The 19,961-nt window shown below is 61.4% G+C and overlaps 4 protein-coding genes across 7 annotated transcripts; 2 read left to right on the top strand and 2 right to left on the bottom strand.

Moving 5' to 3' along the window:
* Nucleotides 1-1,448: 1,448 nt before the first annotated feature.
* On the bottom strand, nt 1,449-8,705 carry CENPX (centromere protein X). Of its 3 annotated transcripts, none has more exons than XM_068977140.1 (6): nt 8,490-8,705; nt 8,202-8,334; nt 2,301-2,352; nt 2,047-2,100; nt 1,672-1,760; nt 1,449-1,584 (listed from the first exon to the last, which is right to left on the bottom strand). In XM_068977140.1, exons 2-6 carry the CDS (start codon nt 8,253-8,255, stop codon nt 1,570-1,572), a joined length of 264 nt encoding a protein of 87 aa, XP_068833241.1. In that variant the 5' UTR covers nt 8,256-8,334; nt 8,490-8,705; the 3' UTR covers nt 1,449-1,569. The 3 variants fall into 3 exon arrangements, with proteins under 3 accessions (XP_068833241.1, XP_068833243.1, XP_068833244.1); XM_068977142.1 differs by having other exon boundaries at nt 1,672-1,757; XM_068977143.1 differs by lacking the exons at nt 8,202-8,334; nt 8,490-8,705 and adding an exon at nt 4,671-4,703.
* On the top strand, nt 5,268-12,866 carry LRRC45 (leucine rich repeat containing 45). The gene is made up of 17 exons (XM_068977139.1): nt 5,268-5,616; nt 6,132-6,193; nt 6,574-6,644; nt 6,905-7,083; nt 7,303-7,431; nt 8,246-8,358; nt 8,702-8,760; nt 9,052-9,129; nt 9,588-9,723; nt 9,804-9,881; nt 9,982-10,093; nt 10,180-10,250; nt 10,655-10,747; nt 10,845-10,937; nt 11,464-11,637; nt 11,737-11,884; nt 12,131-12,866. The coding sequence occupies exons 1-17, from the start codon at nt 5,397-5,399 to the stop codon at nt 12,325-12,327; spliced, it is 2,013 nt and encodes a 670-aa protein (XP_068833240.1). The 5' UTR covers nt 5,268-5,396; the 3' UTR covers nt 12,328-12,866.
* Nucleotides 12,867-13,350: 484 nt separating this feature from the next.
* Nucleotides 13,351-15,459, top strand: RAC3 (Rac family small GTPase 3). 2 transcript variants are annotated; one of them, XM_068976886.1, is made up of 6 exons: nt 13,351-13,418; nt 14,002-14,073; nt 14,261-14,378; nt 14,525-14,587; nt 14,988-15,147; nt 15,276-15,459. In XM_068976886.1, exons 1-6 carry the CDS (start codon nt 13,384-13,386, stop codon nt 15,404-15,406), a joined length of 579 nt encoding a protein of 192 aa, XP_068832987.1. In that variant the 5' UTR covers nt 13,351-13,383; the 3' UTR covers nt 15,407-15,459. The 2 variants fall into 2 exon arrangements, with proteins under 2 accessions (XP_068832987.1, XP_068832986.1); XM_068976885.1 differs by having other exon boundaries at nt 14,261-14,444.
* A 998-nt stretch (nt 15,460-16,457) lies between these two features.
* LOC138082617 (L-xylulose reductase) lies at nt 16,458-19,071 on the bottom strand. Its single transcript, XM_068975825.1, has 8 exons — nt 19,000-19,071; nt 18,825-18,922; nt 18,187-18,341; nt 18,047-18,089; nt 17,871-17,970; nt 17,706-17,770; nt 17,490-17,607; nt 16,458-17,370 (listed from the first exon to the last, which is right to left on the bottom strand). The coding sequence occupies exons 1-8, from the start codon at nt 19,049-19,051 to the stop codon at nt 17,267-17,269; spliced, it is 735 nt and encodes a 244-aa protein (XP_068831926.1). The 5' UTR covers nt 19,052-19,071; the 3' UTR covers nt 16,458-17,266.
* Nucleotides 19,072-19,961: the final 890 nt, after the last annotated feature.

The following is a 19,961-nucleotide window of genomic DNA, read 5'->3' as shown; positions in this document are numbered from 1 at the left end:
GCCAGAGGGCCCCCAGCCTAGCTAGATGGTGATACGTGAGCCCAGAGGCCGCTTGCTGGGGCTTGTTCTTGTTAAGCACACAGGTGTCTTCCTTGAACTGCCTGCCCTTTGGTTTTGAACCTCACTGACGTTAACAGCCCCCCCTCAGTGGAGGACACGAGTCTGGGGAGAAAGTCCTCCGGGCGTCGCCTGCTTGGCTGCAGCTCAGGCTGGGCCCCCAGCCTCTGACAGGAGAGAGGATGTTGCCTCCACCCCCGGAGGGCGGGGCGGGCAGGGCTGGCCTGGGGTTTCCCGGGACCCCGCCCGCCCCACCGTCTGAGTGCACTTCAAAGTGGCTGGGGGGGGGGGCACAGGCCCTGGCACTTGTCGCCAGCCTCTCCCCTCAGGTCTAATTACTTCCACATGCGCCCAGAGCTTTGAAGCCCTGAGACTCCCTGTGGGAGGGGGGAGAGGAAGATGGGGGGCAGAGGCGGGGAACGGGTGCAGGAAGGAGCCAGCGGGGCTAAACTAGGGAGGGCGGGCGGGCTGGCCCCCTACCTATGCCACCCTTTGGCGGTGGGGGCAGTTGGGCAGATGTCCCTTCCCAGCAGGCCAGGTCCCGCTGCTTCATGAGAGTCCTGACTCTGAGGTCACTGGGCCCAGAGCCCTCGGGGTGTTTCAATCCTAGGTTGACAAGTCCAGGCAGCTTTCAGAATTAATGGGAGGTAGGTGCTGGGGGGGTGGGAGGTTGGTTGCTGGGCCCCAGAGGGCAGCCAAGCCTCCTGACTGGGTTCCTAACAGGTCCTGAACAGCCCTGACCTGCCTGGCCTGGGCCCTGGGGGCAGTGGTCCTTTCCACTGGCGTGAAAAGGACCTTTCCTTCTCCCCCCAAACAGCCCTGCCCACACATCCCTGGGCATCCCGGCCAGTCGGTGGCACCCCACGCCCTCGGCAGCCCCGGGCAGAAGCACCATCCCAGGCGGGCAGCCACACGTGCGAGGGCTCCGATTTCACAGCCCTCGAGCCCGGCCCATGGCAGGGTACTCACACATGCTCTTTGTTACTCTGTCCTCTCCCAGCTTTGAAGCAACTTGACTTTGGGTGATTAATGGCAACAGGAGGCTGTGCCTGGGGAGGTGGCTCTGATTTATTGATGTTGCTTTGTTGAAAACAAATATATAGCTCAGGGAAGCATCTTTTGAGGGGAGTATCAGATGGCTAGAAGGTGACACGCTAGCTTTGGGACCAGTGGCAGAACCACACCATTCTGTGTGTTCGTGGAGGACACATGGGCTACCTGTTCAGGTGGGCGGGTCTCCCACATCCACTTCCCAGTGACCAAATGCTTCCCTCACACCAGTGGGCGCCTAGCTGCCCCGGGAAGTGGGGTGGGCACCTGGCCCCTGATCCTGTCAGCGACCCCTTCCCTCCATATGCTGTGTCCTGGCCGTCAGCAGCAGGCAGAAGGAATGACCAGGGGAAGAGGGGTGGTTTGCTGGGAGCTGGAGAACGTTGTGGGTCAGCAGGTTCTGTCATATCTGCAGCCAGAGGCCATGACTCCCAACAGGCGGCCACAGTGAGGGTGGAAACCCTAGAAGTCCAGAAGCTGTGGGGGAGAGGAGCGCTCAGAGCCTATGGGTGTGGGCCACCCACCCGTTCCCGGCCCAGGCCCTGTTCCTGGAGGCCCACTTACCAGCTGAGGCAGCACCTTCTCCAGCTGTTCCACGTCCACACGGGCCAGGCCCTCTGCCTGGGCCTGCCGGACGCTGCGGATGGCCGCTTCTGCCGTGATGGCCGGGGGAAGTAAGGTAGAGAAAGCAGCGGGGGGGCTTGAACCCCAACCCCCCTGGGCCACAGCCCTGGCTGTTCCCCCACCCCTGTGCCAGCTGACAGCTCAGAAGACTGAGGCTGGGGCTTCTGAAACACAGAAATTTTCAGGGACAAGGTGCTTGTGGGAAAATGGGAAAAAGGTGTCTTGATAGCCTCACTGAAAAATGTAAAGGGATCACGAATGGTCCAGACAAGCCTGGGTGGGACCCAGAGGACACTATCGGGTCCCTCTGCTCACCTACAACGAAGATCTTGAGCAGCTCGGCCATGAGCTGCAGCGCATCCCCACTGACTGCAAGGTGAAGGGAGCAGGTTACAAGCATGCACTCTCCCTGCCGCCCCACTCCGCCCTCACCCCTTTGGACTTGGCTCAAGCTCAGGCTGGTGACCTCCGCCCTCTGTCTGGTCCACCCAGCCCTCCCTAAGGCCCTGGCTCCTGCAGAGCTGCAGCGCAGGGTCCCAGCACCCCACCCCTGCCTCGGGCCCACACACCTTTGGTCTTCTTGTCTTTAAAGTGCAAATGCAGCAGTTTGCTCACCAGCTCCTGGGGAACGGAGGGCACATCAGTGAGCCACTTCCCCCACCCCTCCTGCTGACCCTTTGGTCATTTCATTGCGGATGGGATGGGGTTATAATTTCCAGCTGGAAATGCTGTCTGTGGGGCTGGGTCTCCCCAGGGTGGAGGACTAGGCATGGGGGACTACCTCCCTGCAAGTGCCTCCAGGAGAGCCAGAAATCAGATGCGTGTGGCAGACACGAGGAAGCAGCCCAGGTGCCTGCCCACTGCTCTGGGGCTCCAGTCCTTACGGTATCCAGAGTGGTCTTGTGCTCCTGCCCCTAGAGACAAGTTGCTTTCCCCACAGTGGGCCCCTTCACAGGCCTGCCCATGTCACTAACACTGCCTGGCTTTGCCAGACCCTGTTCTGAGCACGGCGCCAGCTCCATCCCAGGTCCCTCCTTGGGGCCTACAGCACAGCATGGAGAAGGGGATCTTCCTGTAATGGGGAAGGGTACTGTGAGAACCCTAGAGCTGAGCAGGAGCCAGGCTTTTTTTGTCAATGGGCAGTCAAGGTAGGGGACCCAGGGAGGTTGCTGAGGGTAGGGACTAGCTGGAAGGAGCTGTGAATGAAGAGCCCGCAGAGCGCCTGGGGAGGTAGGACAGCAACAGTGGGTGCCTAGAGGCCGGGTGTCGTGCAGAGGTGAGCTGAGGACCCACCAGGCCTCCAGCCTTGGCCATGGAGATGGCACTGCCTCACCCAGTGCAGCTCAGCAAAGCTGGAGAGCAGAGGGGAGGGAGTGGACCCCGCCAGAGACCCAGCTCCGGAGGGGAAGAGCTTGCCACAGGTCACTCGGGCAGCGCTGAAGCAGCTTCACCATTCCAGCTGTGACCACGGGAGCCTGGCGCCATCTGCTGGTCCTACTCGTGTCCGACTCTTTATGACCCCATGGACTGCAGCCTGCCAGCTCCTCTGTCCATGGAATTCTCCAGGCAAGGATACTGGAGTGGATTGCCATTCCCTTCTCCACCGGACCTTCCTGACCCAGGGATTGAACATGGGTCTTCTGCATTGCAGGCAGATTCTTTACCAACTGAGCCACTGGGGAAGCCTGTGTACCTGGAAAATACCAGGAAGGGCCCAGAAGGCTCTACCGCTCCATCAGCTCCCATACCCAGGCGAAGAGCTAAATCAGTCAGATTGCTGCTGGGGGGCAGCTGCATGGGGTGGTTTGTGACAGAGGGATCAACACCAGCTGGGAGCAGAGATTCCCTAAACTTGCAGAGGGGAGGATGGGACCTGGGACGTGGTCAGCCTTTGTCCCACTGTGTGGAGGCAACACAACCCCTTCTCCTCCCGGTCACCCTCACGGGGACAGCCCTGGTCATGGGGAATGGCCACAACCTCAGCTCTCAGTAATAAAGACCGAAAATCCCCACTAAAGACAGGCTGGACAAGGCAGTGCTCACAAGGGGCTGGGATGCTCCTTCCCGCCCCAGGTTCACAAAAGCCTGACATCAAGGGCTCAGTGTCTTCTAACCTTAAGGCAGAGTAACAAAGAGACTCAGATCACTCGTAGCCAGCAGTGTATAGGAGGTGGCAGGCCTCCCTATCCATCCACCCAGGGCAGCACTCACCAGATGCAGGGCAAAGGGGCTTACTCTGGAAGTGGATGGCCTGGGTTTGATCCTAGTTCTGCTGATTTCTCCCACTGGGGACAGTACTAGGACCCATGTCCTAGGGTGTTGAGCATTACACGGGCTAATTCATGCCTGGTGCATATCCAGTGCCTGACTGTGCTGGGTGTGTTGCTAAGAAGAGCACTCGTAGAGCCACAAACACACCAGACAACCGAGCCAGCCCGGCTAAATCAAGACGCAAAGCACAGGGCTGGCGTGACAGCAAAAAGGCCAAAATACACAGCTTTAGAATACACAGCCGAGACTACCAGCGAGCTGGGCCGCACTGTGCTCTACGCTAAACCCTTGAGGGAGGAGAGTCCTGCCGATCCCGTAGCCGCGGGGCGAGGGGCAGGGGTCGGCGGCCCAGGCTCCTCTCTCAGTCTCCCTGCATTTGTGCCAGCACCCACCCCTGCGGGATTTCTGCAGACCCTCTCCGTCTGGCCACAGACCGGGGCGCCTATTCAACCTTCTGTTACCGGGCCACGGGACCACGGAGGACGAAGGGCGCTCGGGATGGGGGTCATTGCCGGATTCTGGAAACCGGCTCACCCTAGATGGCAGCGGGGGAGCCGGCTCAAGACCCGCACTTGAGTCAGGCAGGGAGCCAGGTCCGTGCGCGTCCCCCAGCCGCGGAAACCTCGCCCGCCGCCCCCAGCCCGCCCAGCCAGCACACCCTCTCTCACTTTCCGGAAGACAGCTCCGGTTTCCTCCATGACTGCCACAAAAGCGCGCGCCCTCTGGAGCCCCGCCCCCGCCTCCCCAGCCAATGAACCCTGAGCGCGCCCTCTGGATCCCCGCCCCCGAGCCGCCAGCCAATCGACCCAGAGCGCGCCTCCCGGAGCCCCGCCCTCGCACCGCCAACCAATGGACTCGCCGCGCGCGCCCGCTCCTTCGCCTTCATTGGCCCGTGGTGAACGCCCTCCTCCGCAAAGCCTCCTGGGAGTCGTAGTTTCTACCAGGCCTTCCCGGCGCGCCCTGCTCTTCCTGGATACTGAGGCGCGCGGAGGCCGCGTACACCTGCGGCGAACGAGCCGGGGTCAGCTGCACGAGGGCTAGGGCCTTGGGCCCGAGGCCCAGGGGTACGTCCGACGCCCGGACAGGCTCTGCCGCTGGAGGCTCCACCCCGAGGACGCCCACCTCCTCGGTCCCCCGCTCTTGCCGTCCCCTGAGCATCAACTGCCCCCTCCCTCCTGGGGCCTCTTGCCTGTTGGACCAACTCAGTTTGTTCCTTGTTCCTCGCCTGCTGAGGACTTAGGGTCCTTGTGCCCCCACTTAGCTGCCGGGGTCTCTGTAGGCCCTCATGGGAGAGGCCTTGCCCTACTGCCTTTCCCTGGCTTCCTGGCTCCAGCTGGCTTCTGGTGAGTCCTGTCTAGGAATTTTGAGGGAAGCCCTTCCTGCACGCCACGGACATGGAGGAGTTCCGGCGCGCCTACAGCCGGCTGTGCAAGGAGAGTGGAACCGAACCCCAGGAGACTGTCCTGCAGCAACTGCACCAGCTGCCACAGGGCCGGCTGGACCTGGCCACACAGAGCCTGACAGTGGACACCTGCAGGGCTCTGGGCAGGCTGCTGCAGAAGGAGTCACTGCTGACGGAGCTCATCCTGAGTGACTGCATGCTGAGTGAGGAAGGTGGGCACCAAGGGCTGGCAGCGCCCAGGGCAGTCCTTGCAGCTTCAGAGTTGGGGCTGGGTTCAAGCCCTTTGCTTCAAGCCCACTTCCCCTGACTGCTTTTGCACTGCTGTTTGTCAGCTACATATTCCCCAGTCCTCCGTGCTTGGCACCTCTAGCAAAGAACTCTGTCCCACCTGATCTCTTTTTTTATTTTTGGTGAAGTTTCTCAGTTTCATTGTCATTAAACCAACACCTTTGGAGGCCTGGGCGCAGAAGGCGATTTCTCTTTTTAATGGGAAAGCCCTTAGCGTCCCCCAGCTTCAGAGAATCCTGCCGTGCTGATGAGCACAAGGGTCAGCAGCCTGACTTGGCACTTGGAAGCAGTTTCAAACCTGACACAGAAGTGGGGTGACTTTTGGCATGAACCCTGGCGGGTGGGGGCCAAGTGGACTGCCATCCTTCCCCTGTGCCTGGGGAGCTGCCCCAAGATGGAGCCGCCAGGGGTGGGGAGTGACTGCCCTGCTCTCTTACAGGGGCCACACTGCTGCTGCAGGGGCTGTGTGTCAACACTGTCGTGCGGTTTCTGGATCTCAAGGTGGGTGGATCTGGACTCAGGGGCATGCCACCTGAGTGCAGGAGTAGAGAAGATAGAGGTGTCCCGGCCACCAGGAGTCTGCATGGTGCCCAGAGGCCATGTCTGTAAGCGCTCTGGGCACACAGGCTCCACACCGTTTTCTCATGGTCTCATGCATGTGTGCTGGTGTTCTGAGGGTGGAAATGTGAGTTCCAGAGCATTCTCACAAGCACACTGAAAGATCCCGCATCAAAAGGCCACTCTGGTCAGGGAAGGCAGAATCTGAAAGGAGCCACACATCTGTCCAGAGCTCACCGTGGCCTCACCCGCTGCCTGACCAGGGTATTCAGAGCCCAGCCCAGGACACCGGGGAGTGACTGGATGGCCTCTTCCTGTCCTAGGGCAATAACCTTCGAGCAGCAGGGACCGAGGCACTGGCAAAACTCCTCCGACAGAACAAGTCCATTCAGAGGTAGGGTGGCAGTCCCAGCCCCCAGCTCTTCCCCCAGCCCCTGCTCTCTCTCTCTGGTTCTGGGTTGGCTCTCCAGGGGACATTTTTCTGCAACATGAGAGTTCACACCTTCATGCCAGTCTTTTCTGGTGGGGGGTAGGTGGGTATAAGTTAGTTTCTGCCAGAGACACCCCAAGCCTGTGCTCCTCCTTGAGCCCACTGGATCCCATGGGAGGAGGATGCCCTTTAGGGTATGCACCTCATGTCCACCCTTCCTGCAGCCTCACCCTGGAGTGGAACAACTTGGGCACATGGGACGAAGCCTTTGCCACCTTCTGCGGGGCCTTGGCGGCCAATGGCGCCCTGCAGCAGCTGGACCTCCGCAACAACCAGATCAACCACAAGGGTGCCGAGGAACTGGCCCTGGCCCTGAAGAGCAATGCCAGCCTCCAGCAACTGGGTGAGGCTGCCAGCGCCAGCCTTCCCCATCCTCAGGGCAGGCAGGGAGGTCTTGCATCTCAGCCCTCCCAATGCTTCCTCTGTCCTCTCCCATAAGGGAAGGGGTGGTGAGGAGGGGCACACCGAACTGGGCTCCTGATCTGTGGCCGATCACCGGAAGTACCAGCATCTTGGGCTGGGCCAGCCCTCCCACCCCTGGCAACACCACATTTCCTTCCAGACCTGCGCTGGAATCACATTGGCCTCCTTGGGGGCCGCGCCCTGGTGAACTGTCTCCCCAGCAACAGAACCCTGTGGAAGCTGGAGCTGGCTGGGAATAACATCCCTGGTGACATCCTTAGAGCCGTGGGTATGGGCACATGGGGCGGCTGGCAACTTGCACTGTTTGAAGCAGGGCATAGAGCTGATTCCCTGTTGACGGGATCAGCTGACTCACCCTTTAAAAGCCACATTTTGGCGTTTAACCTTTGGGGCAGAACCCACCGAGGGAGGGGCGGCTTGGGCTGGAACCATAAAGGCATCACAGTGGTAGAGTGTTAGAAACAGAGGGAGCAGGGAGCAGACACCAAGGAAGAAAGGGGAGAGGTGGGAGCCCGCAGAGTGCCAACGGCCCAGGTTCACCATGGTCCCCTCCTCACACCACGGTCCCTTCCGTCATGACCCTCAGCTCCTCCATCCCAGGCCTGCTGAGCACTCTGCCACTCCGCATGGCAACTTGTTCCACTGGCAGCACCAGCCCCTTGAGGGCCCAAGCTTGGGCTGGAATCTAGTGTGTGGTTACCATCTCCTGAGTCTGCCCAACTCATGTCCTCTCCTGTTTCTTGGTTCTTGCACCTGCCTCTGAGTCACCCCAGTTGACAGCGTGGCCGCTTCTGGCCGGTCCCTCTCCAAATGCTGCTTGGATCTTTCCAGAACATGGGAGCTGAGCACGACATTCACCTCTTAAAAATCACATGTTGGCTTTTAAGCTTTGGGGCAGAATCCAAATGCCCACCTTTTGTGACTGTTGAGCAGCCTCTTCATCTCTTCCACGTGCCTGTCCCCCCGACCCGGTGCCTCCCCTGCTCCTCGCTTCACTGTTGCCCCATCCCCTAGCCCCGCCACCTCTGAGCCTCTCACCTGCTTAGTGCACTGAGGGGTCTGATCTGTGCGGCTTCCAACAGAGCAAGCCATGGACCACAACCAGGACCGGCAGACCGTCTTCCGGGAGAGTCAGGCCCGTGCCCAGGTGCTCAGCAAGGAGGTGCGGCACCTCCGGGAAGAGAAGTCCAAGCAGGTAAGGACAACGCTGCCTCTGACTGCAGAGCCTCGCCCCGCCCTGGCTGTGTGGACAGAGCTCCCTCAGCCCCCATGCCTTGGCCTTCTTCCCTCCCTCTGAGCCCTGGAGCCTCTCCAAGAAGCCAGTACCTAGGCCCGAGGCAGCCTCTTTTCTGATGCCTTTCAGCTGGGTGGGTGGGCTTCCCCTCTGGGCCTCCCTGTCTGGCAGCCACCCTCTCCTTGGATGAGGCTCAGCTCCTTGGTGTCCTGCTGCCTCAGTAAATGTCGGCCTCCTTTCTTGCCAACCGTGGGGCATGAGCAGGCTCTGGGCCCTGACGGGCCCTGCCTGGCTCTGTCCCCAGTTTCTGGACTTGATGGAGACGATCGACAGACAGAGAGAAGAGATGGCCAGGAGCAGCAAGTGAGCTTGGCCCCGGGTCCAGGGCAGGGCGGCAGTGCAGTGGGGGAACCTGGGAGTCTGGGTCCTGGCTCTGGCCTTGGAGTGACCTAACGTGTGAGCCTGGTCCTCTCCCCACAGACAAGGATGTGGGCTGTATTTCCTGAGGGAGTTGGCTGGAGGCTTCGAGGCTCCACTGAGCACTGCCTTAGCCCGCACCTGGGCATTGTGTGAGCATGAGGGGCAGCAGCCGCTTCAGGGAGGGGCTCAGACGACTCGGCTTTGGGCCCCTCGGACCCTCTTCTGTGTCTACAGGGCATCGGCTGCGCGTGTGGGGCAGCTTCAGGAAGCCCTGAACGAGAGGCACTCCATCATCAATTCCCTCAAGGCCAAGTAAGGAGGGGCAGAGGGCAGGATGGGAGTATGAGGAGGTTTCAGAACACTTTAGAGACCTGCCCACAGGACAGAGGAGGACCATCATAATAGGGACTCAAGTTCCACTGCACAAAGGAAGTCAGGGAAACCGCTAGGGTAGTTACTGGGAAGGCTTTCTGGGAGGAGCTCCAACTCATCCGCTTGCAAAGCCGGGCACTGGGCACTGAGGGTGGGAAGGTTAAGCTTTGTCCGCTTTCCCCAAGCCCCACCCCAGGCTCCCCAGAAGCCTGGTCCCACTCCCCCACCATCCCCTTCCCTGGTTTTGCAAAAGCAAGTTCTTTTCACTGGCATCAGACAAGTCTCTGAGGAGCCTAGACTAGCTCAAGGGGCACTAGCAGGGGCAGTGGCCTGGCAAGAATGACCTTAGCAAAGGCTAGAGGTTGGCTGGGGTGGGGATGGCCCTTCCCTCCTTGCAGACTGCAGATGACGGAGGCCGCCCTGGCTCTGTCGGAGCAGAAGGCCCAGGACCTGGGGGAGCTCCTGGCCACTACAGAGCAGGAACAGCGGAGCCTGGTGCAGAGGCAAGCCAAGGAGCACAGGCTGGAGCAGCAGGTGGGTGGGTGTGGGGTGGGCAGGCCGGGGGTGCGTGGTGGCAGGTGGCCACCGACACCCTTTTGCCATGTCACCCCCAGGAATCTGCAGAACGGGAGTCTAAGCTCCTCAGAGACTTGTCTGCTGCCAATGAAAAGAACCTACTTTTGCGAAACCAGGTATGGGGTGGGGGTGGGAGTGGGGCCAGCCCCTGGGAAGCCTGGGGTGGGGCTTCGGGAAAGCAGAACGTAGCTTCCTCCCTCCGTGCCGACTTTGCAGGTGGATGAGCTGGAGCGGAAGGTGAAATCTCAGCAGGAGCAGCTGTTCCTGACCAAAACGGAGCTGACCAACACAACGGCTGAGCTGAAGATGCGGGCCATCCAGGCTGAAGGTCAGCACAGCCAAGCCTGCTGCTGGGGCCTGAGGACCAGGGGCCCCCTGAGGAGTCCCACTCACACGCCTCCCCTGTGCTTCCAGAACGCCTGGAGCTGGAGAAGAACAGGTCCCGGCAGAGCTTGGAGGACGCGGAACATCTGCGCTTCAAGGAGGTGCCTTATCAGTTGTGTCTTCTGGGCTTTGTCCTCCCCGCTCTCCCAGGGCATGCAGACACCTCAGTGGGGCACGGTGTTCCCCAGGCAGACTCCTGGCCCGGCTTCCCTCAACAACCTTGGGCTGCTGATGACAGTCCCGGCAGATGTCAGACCCAAACCCTCCCCACCGGTTTCTAGAAGGGACCCTGACTGACTGTGCCTGGGCCACAGTGCAGGCTGCACCTGGGGTGCAGCACTGGGACCTGCCCTCCGTCCTAGCTTCCTGCGAAGCCACTTGGGGCAGCCTCCACTCGGAAGGAACAGGGTGCCCAAGATTCATCTGCCCCCCAGGGTGGGGATCCCATGAGGGGAAACCTGGGGGACCAGACTGCCAGCCCTGTCCCCGCCCCGCACCTGGGCAGGTAGAGCACATGACTCGCCACCTGGAGGACAGCGAGAGGGCCATGCAAGAGAGGGTGCAGAGGCTGGAGGCTGTGCGGCTGTCCCTCGAGGAGGTAAGCTGGGTGGCAGGCTTGGGAGGCTAGGTGTGGCTAGAAGGGGTCCCCGGGCAAGGGCCAAGGACGGGTGCAGCGGTTACAGTCTGTGGTGTAGGAGCTGAGCCGGGTGAAGGCCGCGGCACTCAGTGAGCGAAGCCAAGCCGAGGAGGAGCTCATCAAGGCCAAGAACCAAGTCCGCCTGGAGGAGGTGAGCGCAGGGTCATGGCGCACTGCTTGCAACACCCACGGGGGAGAGAGCACTGAGGGGCTGGCATGAGCTGCCGGGCTTGCACAGCCCTTCGGGCTTAAGTGGGTATGACCAAGGCTGTCTCCTGGCTCTGTAGGGAGGGACAAGGGAACAGGAGTTCCAGGGGTGCAGAAGAGCCAGACGAGGACACTCAGCCCATCAGTACCACCTCCAGCCCCCCCTGCAAAAAGCCAGTGTGCTCCCTCCCCACGCTGGGGAAGGGGTTTGTCCCAAATGTGCAACCTGTGACCACTTGGTGGAAGCGGGGGGCCAGACGGCAGGATGGTGTCAGCCTGGCACACGGGGGAGGCTCCTCATTCGAGTTGAGCCCATTCAGAGCAAGACATGTGTTAACTGTAGTGACAAAGTGGTTTCCACATTGCAAATATAAGCTCCTTTCAGCCTGAAGGGACAGGGGTCACTCCTCACAGGAGCTCAGAGCCACAGGCCAGAGAGCAGCTCACCCGTCCTTCTCCTGGGCCCACAGCAGCAGCACCAGGCTCACCTGGAGGAGAAGCTGCGGCTGCTGGCACAGGCACGGGACGAGGCTCAGAGCACCTGCCTGCAGCAGAAGCAGATGGTGGCCGATGCCCAGGTGCGGGCCAGCCAGCTGGGCCTGCAGGTGGAGAGCCTGAGGCGGCGCCTGGAGGAGCTGCAACAGGTAGCTGGGACACTGAGGGCTCCCCCTGATGCCCCTGGACCGCCCCCCCCCCCCCCACTCCCAGCCACCACCTCACACTCACCCCTCCTCGCCTGGCAGGAGCTGAGCAACAAGGACCAAGAAAAGGTAGCTGAGGTGACGAGGGTGCGGCTGGAGCTGCAAGAGCAGAATGGCCGCCTGCAGGCCGAGCTGACGGCCCAGGAAGCACTGAAGGAGAAGGTGGCGGCCCTGGAACGCCAGCTGAAAGGCGAGCTGAGCCCCAGGTCCCCCCACCCCCTGGCATCTCTGCAGGGCCTTTCTTACTAGGCCATCCCACAGGAGGAGGAGGTGGGCCGGGAGAGCTGAGCTTGGCCTAGGTCTTCGCTCTGGGAGGTGCTGCTGGTAGGGGAGGCTGGGTTGTGTGTACGCGCAGAGGACCCTGAGCAAACCCCACCCTGCCAGCCGCCTGTGGACCTCCTGGGCCCCCTTCCTCACTGAACTTCCTCTCCTGCAGTGATCGCGAGTGACCACCGGGAGGCGCTGCTGGACAGGGAGAGCGAGAATGCCTCTCTCCGAGAGAAGCTTCGCCTTAAAGAGGCTGAGATCGCCCGGATTCGGGATGAGGAGGCCCAAAGGGCCAGCTTCCTGCAAAATGCTGTCTTGGCTTATGTGCAGGGGTCCCCCCTGAGGACCTTGAGCCCCCAAAAGTGAGGGAGCAGGGAAAGTCTGAGAGCGGCAGGAAGGTGGCATCTGTCGGACATGTGTCTGGCTCCTGCCCCTCCCTTCTTCACCAGGAACAGGCCACTGGCAAGTCTGGGCTCTTTGCACAGAGTCTACAGCCAATAACGTGGAAAATCAGTGCTGGGCAGGATCTGAGAGCAGGACAGCCGCAGCTTACAACCAGGGTGCCTGTCTGGGTGGTGGGGTGGTCAAGAACCTGGCTGGCCAAGAGGGCCTTCCCCACTCTGTCATCTCCATCGCAGGGAGTGACATGCCTGAGAACAGACCCAGGAAGGGAGAAGCACTGTGTGAGCTCTCCCGGCCCCACCCACCGTGGTGCAGTCACCTTTTATAACCAGAGCTCTGCAGACCCAACTGCTCACCCTAGGGTATTTTGAAATACAGAATTTTGCACTTTGTGATACATTTTGGTTCCAGTGCCTTTCTCCCACATCAGTCTGTGCTCCCAAGCCCGGGCCCTGCAGGAAAGGCCGGCTCTCCAGGTGTGGCTGGGTCACCCCTTCTAACTGCTACCAGGTGGGGATGGTCTGGCTACTGCAGCGGACAGGAGGGGATGGGGGCGCAGCGGGCTGCCGGCCTTGAGGGTCTGTGGTGACTGACAGCAAACACCCGAGTTTTCACCAGCTGCCTTTTGGTTGGAAGGTAGGTGAGCCCAGGGGGTACTTTTGCCCACCGACCGCAACCTGTCCAGGTGGGTGGGAGCCGCCTGCCTGCGCTGCCCTCGCCCCATGAAGTGGGTCACAGGGAACTGGGGAGAGCCAGCCCGGGCTCAGACTCGCTGAGGGGTTCGTTGTGTCCCGCCCCTCACCAGATTTCTCTGCAAAGCGCGTCTGCCCGGGTTCGGGGCCGGTCCGCGCCCCCCGCCCGCCCTGCCGGCCGCGCTCGGCTGTCTCCGCGCCCGACGCTCGGCAGCGCTCGGCTCTCTCCGGCCGCTCGGCTCCGCGCTCGGCTCCGGTCCGCGGCCGCTGCGGCGCCGGGCATTTCTCCGCAGCTCGGCTCGCGGCCGCGCCCTCCCGGCCCGCGCCCATGCAGGCCATCAAGTGCGTGGTGGTCGGCGATGGGTGAGTGCGCGGCGCGGAGGCCGCTCAGCCGGGCTCGCCCGGCGGGGTTGGCTTAAGGGATCCTCCCGGGCAGGGCGCGCGGCTCCGGGGCGCGGCCAGGGCGGAGGAGGCGGCGCGCGCACGGGCCAGGGATCCCGGCTGGGGGTCCAGGCGCGGCGTCCCGGATGCGCCCCCGACCGGCCTGTGGGCGTCCGGGGACCGGGCAGGGGCTGGAGGACGTGGTGGGGCGGGGTCCCGGCTATTCGCCGGGCGCAGGCCTCCAGCCCAGGCCCACCTGATGCTGCCAGCTGCCCGCGGCCCCGCCCGGCCTCCGGGTGGGTGGGGCCAGGGCTCTCATCTGGGCTGAACTCTCAGCGGGTGCCACCCTCCCGATACCTGCCTGGGGCGCTGAGGCGGCTTGCCTCAGCCCGCACCCACCACTCTGTCCCCAAAGCCCACCTGCCCTGGTCTCCCTCCTGTTCCTCGTTCACTGCAGATCTGCAGGGCAGGCACCCCTGTCCCCACCCTGGGACCGTGGGAGGGGGGCGCCCTTGCTGAGCGGTGGGCAGAGGTGGAGCAACGTGGGCTCGCCCTCTCTCCACAGCGCCGTGGGGAAGACCTGCTTGCTGATCAGCTACACAACCAACGCCTTCCCCGGAGAGTACATCCCCACAGTGTGAGCAGGCGGGTGGGTCCAGAGGTGGGGAGCAGAGGGTGTGGGCGCCTGTGTGCGAAGCTCCTCTGGGCTTGGAGGTGGGGCCCACGTGGCCCTAGTCTGGGCTCCTGGGGTGCAGCAAGGTGCTGACAGCTCCAGGTCTGTGCAGACTGAGAGCCCAAACACTGGCTGATCTCTCTTTCTGCAGTTTCGACAACTATTCTGCGAATGTGATGGTGGATGGGAAGCCCGTCAACCTGGGGCTGTGGGACACCGCCGGGCAGGAGGACTACGACCGCCTGCGGCCCCTCTCCTACCCCCAAACTGTAGGGACCGCAGTGTGCCTGCAGGGGCCGGGTGGCTTGGGTAGAGGCCCGGAGGGCCTGGTGCGTGTGTGTGTTGGGGGCTGAGGCCATTCAGAGCCTTTTGACCCTTCCCACATGGTCCTCTCCTTCCTTCCCTTTCTCCCAAGGACGTCTTCCTGATCTGCTTCTCCCTGGTGAGCCCAGCCTCCTTTGAGAATGTTCGAGCCAAGGTAGGGCAGGGCAGGAAGCCGGGTTGGGCTTCCTGGGAGGGGCGGAGACTGCCCAGAGAACTTGTCCTTACAAGGCAGGGTCTCTTGCTTGAAGGCCTGCCAGAGGCAAATTGTCCTTTGGAGGCAGAAGAGATGCCTATTCCACTTGGGGTAGGGTTGGTGAGTGCGGCTCTCAGAGAAAGGAGGGCCCTGACTGAGAGGCCCTGATGAGCTTGGAAGCTCCTTGGCATATTTTTGTTCTTGGTCATTGCTTTACCAGACCTACTGGTTGCCCTGTGAAGCAAGAAGGGCTAAGTGTGGGTCTAGGCATGAGGAAGGGCCCCTTGAGAGCTGTGGCTTGCTCTGGGCAAGGCAGAGGACAAGGCCCCAGGGGTAGGGATCAGAGCCTGCATCCCCACAGTGGTACCCAGAGGTTCGGCACCACTGCCCGCACACGCCCATCCTCCTGGTGGGCACCAAGCTGGACCTTCGTGACGATAAGGACACCATCGAGCGACTGCGGGATAAGAAGCTAGCACCCATCACCTACCCCCAGGGCCTGGCCATGGCCCGAGAGATCGGTGAGTGGGCCCGTCCAGGCCTGCTGGTGCAGGGAGGAGAGGAGAGTGCTCTGGGAGCCACAGCGTTAGCGTGTGCTCCTCCCGCCCCATGACCTCTCCTAACTGCCCCCTTTCCTGGCCACCCCCAGGCTCTGTCAAGTACCTGGAGTGCTCAGCCCTGACCCAGCGGGGCCTGAAGACAGTGTTCGACGAGGCCATTCGGGCTGTGCTCTGCCCGCCTCCCGAGAAAAAGCCAGGGAGGAAGTGCACGGTCGTCTAGAGCCGCCGCTTCCGGAGGAGCAGCCCCTCCCTGCCTGTGTCTGTTGTGCTGAGATGTGTCCTTGAGTCTGCTGTGGGGGGTGCTGGGGGTGGGGAAGGGGAAGAAGCATGGGGATGAGGCTGCTGCTCCCGGGGCACCGCGGGGACCATGGGGTCCTGTCTGCTCTGTCTCATCTTCGTGGGGATGCAGCTCCAGCCTCCTCTGGCCCCCACGGGAGGCTGGAAGGGAGCAGGGTCTCCCTCAGGCTGTAGGGGCGGGTCCGGGGCAGCCCCAGGATGGGCTTCCCAGATGGGGGAGTTTGGGGGGGGGTGGGTTCTGTCCTTGTGCCCCACGATGGGGTAGCCCCTTCTTATTTTATACAATAAACCTTCTTCATCTCCTGTTCTTGACTCACTACCTGCCCTGCCCAGGTCTCTCCCTGCCTACTCCTCCACCCGGGGGTGCTAGGCCCCCAACCCCTGCCAACCAAGGGTACAGAGCAGGTGAGCTTAATACTCCCCACCCCCCAGCCGAAGGCCAGTTGAGCCCTCTCAGTCTCCATAGGAGGGACCCAGATCAAAGTGAGAATGAGTGTGCTTGGCCCCTTCTGAATAAAGCAAGCCCCTCCTGTGCTCACCTCAGGCCTCTAGGAGGGCACAGCACCCTTCAGCAGCTCCCAGGGGTGGCACAGAACAGTCTGCAGTCAGGCCCTAGGGGCCCTGTGGAGTCCAGGGCAAGGCCAGGGGTCACTCAACTGAGTGTTCACGAAGACACACCGTCAAGAGGGAGGGCGTCCTGCAGCTGTGGAGGTGTGGAGAGGACAGGAGGGGTGGCAGACGGGTCAACAGGTTGGGTTTGCTGGGCAGACATGGCGGGAGGTGAGGGGTGGGCCCGGCCTGTCACTAGGACTTCACCCCTGGGGCCTGCAAGGCACCACTCTGGGCAGATCCATGACATGAAGCTAAGTGACACTCAGCTCCCCCGCAGTGGTGTGCAGAGGGTGGACTGCGGGAGTTCAGGAATTCTGCTAGCCAGTTTTTAAGTAACCACTATTAAGAATTACATAAACTTGAAATCAGTTGTATTTTAAAATGAAATTAACAAATACTCAAAATTTGTTCCATCACTTCCTAAACATTTTTGTACATGTACTGTTAGCTGTGCTTTGGGGTGTAAGCCTTTTGCGTCTGTGTGGTGAGGACAGCATGGAAAAGTGGAGGACAGGCATCTCTGTGCCAGCTCCACCTCAAGGACATCAAACAGGAGGGAATATGTCACCATGGAAGTTGGCAAATTCTACAGCTGGATCTTGCGCTGGACTGTGCCCAGTACATGGTGAAGGACTCACAACGCTGAGGGAATATCCTCTCCGTAACTGAAAACCACCACCTGATTCGGCAAAGAAGTCATTCAGTCGTGAACAAAGTGGTGAAGTTCCAGCACGCAGCCTGCTCAGCTCACTTTTGTTTTCTGCGCTGACTTAAGGAACGCCAATGAACGTTCACGTTAAAAACACCACCGCTTCCACCCTAGAGGCCTCTGGACAGGGCCGAAGGCCATCCTCGGTCAAATTCACTACCCTCCTTAGAAGCTGGCCTTCTGGAAGGTCCTACGTGTCTGCCAGGGACTTAGGCCCGAAAAACTCTGGCAGAAGAGCCAGGCTGCCACTGACCCAGGATGAGAGCTGAAAGGGTGTCTCTACCTGGGACTCGTCCCCATGCCCAGCTCTGAGCTTTGCATCTTCCGGCCACATGACTGCAGCCTAGGTGTGAGTGTGCAGGCTGGACGGAAGAATCATGTTTACTGAAGAGATGGGGAAGGGGGATGGGGGTAAAGGTGGGTTCAGCATGGAACAGGGGTGTGTGGGGATGGAGGGGGCGCTTAGGTAGCCAGGAAGCCCCCATCCACCGGCACAGTGGAGCCTGTGGTCATGCTGCTGCGGTCACTGAGCAGGAAGAGGACGGTGTCCACCACGTTCTCCATCTCTGCGGGCAAGGTGGCGTTCAGGACACGCGTGAAAGGAGCTGCCCTTCGTCCCTCCCTCCCACCCCTCACCTGAGCAGGCCACTGGCATGACTCCCAGCCGGGCTCCCGCCCAACTCACCGGCAAACCTGCCAAGGGGGATGCGGTCCAGCATGGCCTTGGCCTTCTGAGGGTCACTCCAGGCGGCCTGGCCCATGGGTGTCATCACCACCGTGGGGTTGACTGCATTCACACGGATCTGCACTGGCACAGGCGGGGGGGGGGGGGGCAGCTCAGGGGACTGAGGCTCTCTGAGCACACGGACTGGGTGAGGGGAGGCGTCCCACTGGGGCTCACCTTGTGTGGCCCGAGCTCCACAGCCATCACTTTGGTCAGTATGTCCAAGGCACCCTTAGTGGAGCCTGTGAGGAGGGACGGCATGTGTGGAGCCTGAGCTGCCTGCTCAGATGGGGGGTGGCAGGGGGTGGGGGTGGGGGCAGGGCACAGCCGGGGCTCACTCACAGTAGACACTGTGGTTAGTCAGTCCCCGTTGGGAGGCCTGGCTAGAAACATTCACGATGACCCCTGGGGCTCCCCGAGCTATCAGGCCTCGGGCCACAATCTGAAATGGCAGAAGAAGGATGAGGCAGGGCTGGCATCACCCAGCAATCCCCACTCCTGCCCTGAAGCCAGCGCACCTGGGACACCTGGATGACCGCCCGAAGGTTCACATTGAAAGACCTGGAGGCAGATGGACAGACCCTGGTCAGGGACTGAGGCCGCTGCAGCAGGAGACAGCCCTTCCCCAGGGGCGTTCCTCCACCCCACCCTGGCTTACATGTCATATGCCTCCTTGGTGACCTCCAGGAAGGGCTGTAGAAACGCCACAGCTGCATTGTTCACCAGCAGGTCCACAGGGCCAACACCTCCCAGCGCTTGCTCCGTGGCCTCCCAGTCAGCTAGGTCCACGCACACGGTCTCTACCCCGGGGCACTGTGTATATTAGGTGGTAACGGGGCACGTCTACCAGAGGCTCCATGCCCCGGGGAGGGGACAGCTGGGCCTCTCCCATTCAAGGGAGAGGGACTGTGTTTTCGTGACCTTTCAGTCTCACAGGGGTAGGGGGTTAGGGGGTCTCAGGGGAACCAGCCGCCTTTTGGGGGCTCCCAGGGTGCTGTCGGGAGAGAGTTAACTTGGCCTTTGGGCAACTCAACTCGGGGCTTCAGCATCAGGGATCTAGCCCCGCCTCCAGCCAGGCTACTTCCTCCCAGCGCCAGAGCGCCTCTGGCCCAGCAAAGCAGCCATTTCTGCCTCCTCCTAAGTCCAGGGGGAATCGTCGTTCTTCCGCGCGTCCGGCGAGGGGCGGGGGTGCTAAGAGTCCTTGCTGAGCCCCAGCGCCCAGCTCCCGTGTGTCCCTGCTGGGCCGCCCTCAGCTCCCCGCTGCTGCCCCCTGGGCCGGGACAGGGCGGCGCCTACCTCGCGGACCAGGCTGTCCAGGTCGGCCTGGGTCCGGCTCACGGCCACCACTCGGGCGCCAGCCGCGTGTAACGCCTTGACAGTACTGCGACCGATGCCTGCGTGGAGCGCGGATGAGTGAGGGTACCCATCTCCGGCCACCTTTGCCCGCCCCCGGCCACCTCCCCAGGCCCACCTTTGCCCGCCCCCGTGACGAGCGCCCGGCGCCCCGCGAGTCTCAGATCCATGATGTTCCGGCGGCCACAGTGCGAATCTCGAGCGGCGCTCCTGGGTTCAGAAGGGCGCGGGGCGGGGCGCGGGGCGCGGGGCGGGGCGCGGCGGGCCAATCGCAGGGTGGTATCCTGCCGCGGGCGGGGATATTCATATAATGGCCTCCCCGCGAGGGCGATTGGCCGAAAGGAGTGGGCGCGGCCGAGGTGAGACACACTGGGTCCTCGCCTGACCCTAAGGCAGAGTTTATCAAATTGCCTTCTTTGCGGTCCTTCAACCCGGCGGGAAATAAGGTTAGCGGGCCCCGCCAGCATTTCCCCCCTGCCAAGTAGGCTATTACAAAATAAATAAATTAAACCAGATATAGTCATTTTTACCGGAAAGAAGGTGAAAGAGAACGCAGTGCTAACCCTTTTTTTGTTTCTGAGAAGAAAAGCTTCCCCAGACCTGGGAGTAGCTCAGGCAAGCTCACTTGTAGTGCTTAGAGCGAAAGGGTTTGGACAAGCCTTATAAGCCTGAAAAAGAACTGATGCGAAGAACTGACTCCTTGGAAAAGACCCTGATGCTGGGAAAGACCGAAGGCAGGAGGAGAAGGGGATGACAGAGGATGAAATGGTTGGATGGCATCATCGACTCGATGATGAACTTGAGCAAGCTCCGGGATATGGTGCTGGACGGGGAAGCCTGGTGTGCTGTAGTACATGGGGTCACAAAAGTCGGACACGATTGAGCAACTGAACTGAACTGGCTCCCAGAGGATCACGGGACAAGGAAAGGATTTGGACACCATTCTGGGTCCAAACTGACACTTAAATTGAAGAAAATTGGGAAAACCACTAGACCATTCAAAGTGAAAGTGAAAGTGAAGTCGCGTCCGACTTTTTGCGACTCCGTGGACTATAGCCCACCAGGCTCCTCTGTCCATGG

Source organism: Capricornis sumatraensis, chromosome 8 (genome assembly GCF_032405125.1).
Source record: "Capricornis sumatraensis isolate serow.1 chromosome 8, serow.2, whole genome shotgun sequence".
Taxonomy (NCBI): domain Eukaryota; kingdom Metazoa; phylum Chordata; class Mammalia; order Artiodactyla; family Bovidae; genus Capricornis; species Capricornis sumatraensis.
Note: the sequence above shows the minus strand (reverse complement) of the source record. Positions and strands in the feature narration are given on the sequence as shown.

Bases quoted from the DNA above. Each gene is read 5' to 3' on its own strand.
- LRRC45 (XM_068977139.1), top strand. From the start codon at position 5,397: ATGGAGGAGTTCCGGCGCGCCTACAGCCGGCTGTGCAAGGAGAGTGGA. The intron at 6,645-6,904 runs GTAGGGTGGCAG...CCCTTCCTGCAG, and splicing joins CAGAACAAGTCCATTCAGAG to CCTCACCCTGGAGTGGAACA. The intron at 10,094-10,179 runs GTCAGCACAGCC...CTGTGCTTCCAG, and splicing joins GCGGGCCATCCAGGCTGAAG to AACGCCTGGAGCTGGAGAAG.
- CENPX (XM_068977140.1), bottom strand. From the start codon at position 8,255: ATGGCTTGCTCTGTTGGAAGCCGCACAGATCAGACCCCTCAGTGCACT. The intron at 2,353-8,201 runs GTGAGAGGCTCA...TCCGTTCCCCAG, and splicing joins CCCCTCAGTGCACTAAGCAG to GAGCTGGTGAGCAAACTGCT. The intron at 1,761-2,046 runs GTGAGCAGAGGG...CCATCACGGCAG, and splicing joins GCTCAAGATCTTCGTTGTAG to AAGCGGCCATCCGCAGCGTC.
- RAC3 (XM_068976885.1), top strand. From the start codon at position 13,384: ATGCAGGCCATCAAGTGCGTGGTGGTCGGCGATGG. The intron at 13,419-14,001 runs GTGAGTGCGCGG...CTCTCTCCACAG, and splicing joins TGCGTGGTGGTCGGCGATGG to CGCCGTGGGGAAGACCTGCT. The intron at 15,148-15,275 runs GTGAGTGGGCCC...GGCCACCCCCAG, and splicing joins GGCCATGGCCCGAGAGATCG to GCTCTGTCAAGTACCTGGAG.
- LOC138082617 (XM_068975825.1), bottom strand. From the start codon at position 19,051: ATGGATCTGAGACTCGCGGGGCGCCGGGCGCTCGTCACGGGGGCGGGC. The intron at 18,923-18,999 runs GTGGGCCTGGGG...CGCTCCACGCAG, and splicing joins CGTCACGGGGGCGGGCAAAG to GCATCGGTCGCAGTACTGTC. The intron at 17,771-17,870 runs GTGAGTGAGCCC...CCCTCCTCACAG, and splicing joins GACTAACCACAGTGTCTACT to GCTCCACTAAGGGTGCCTTG.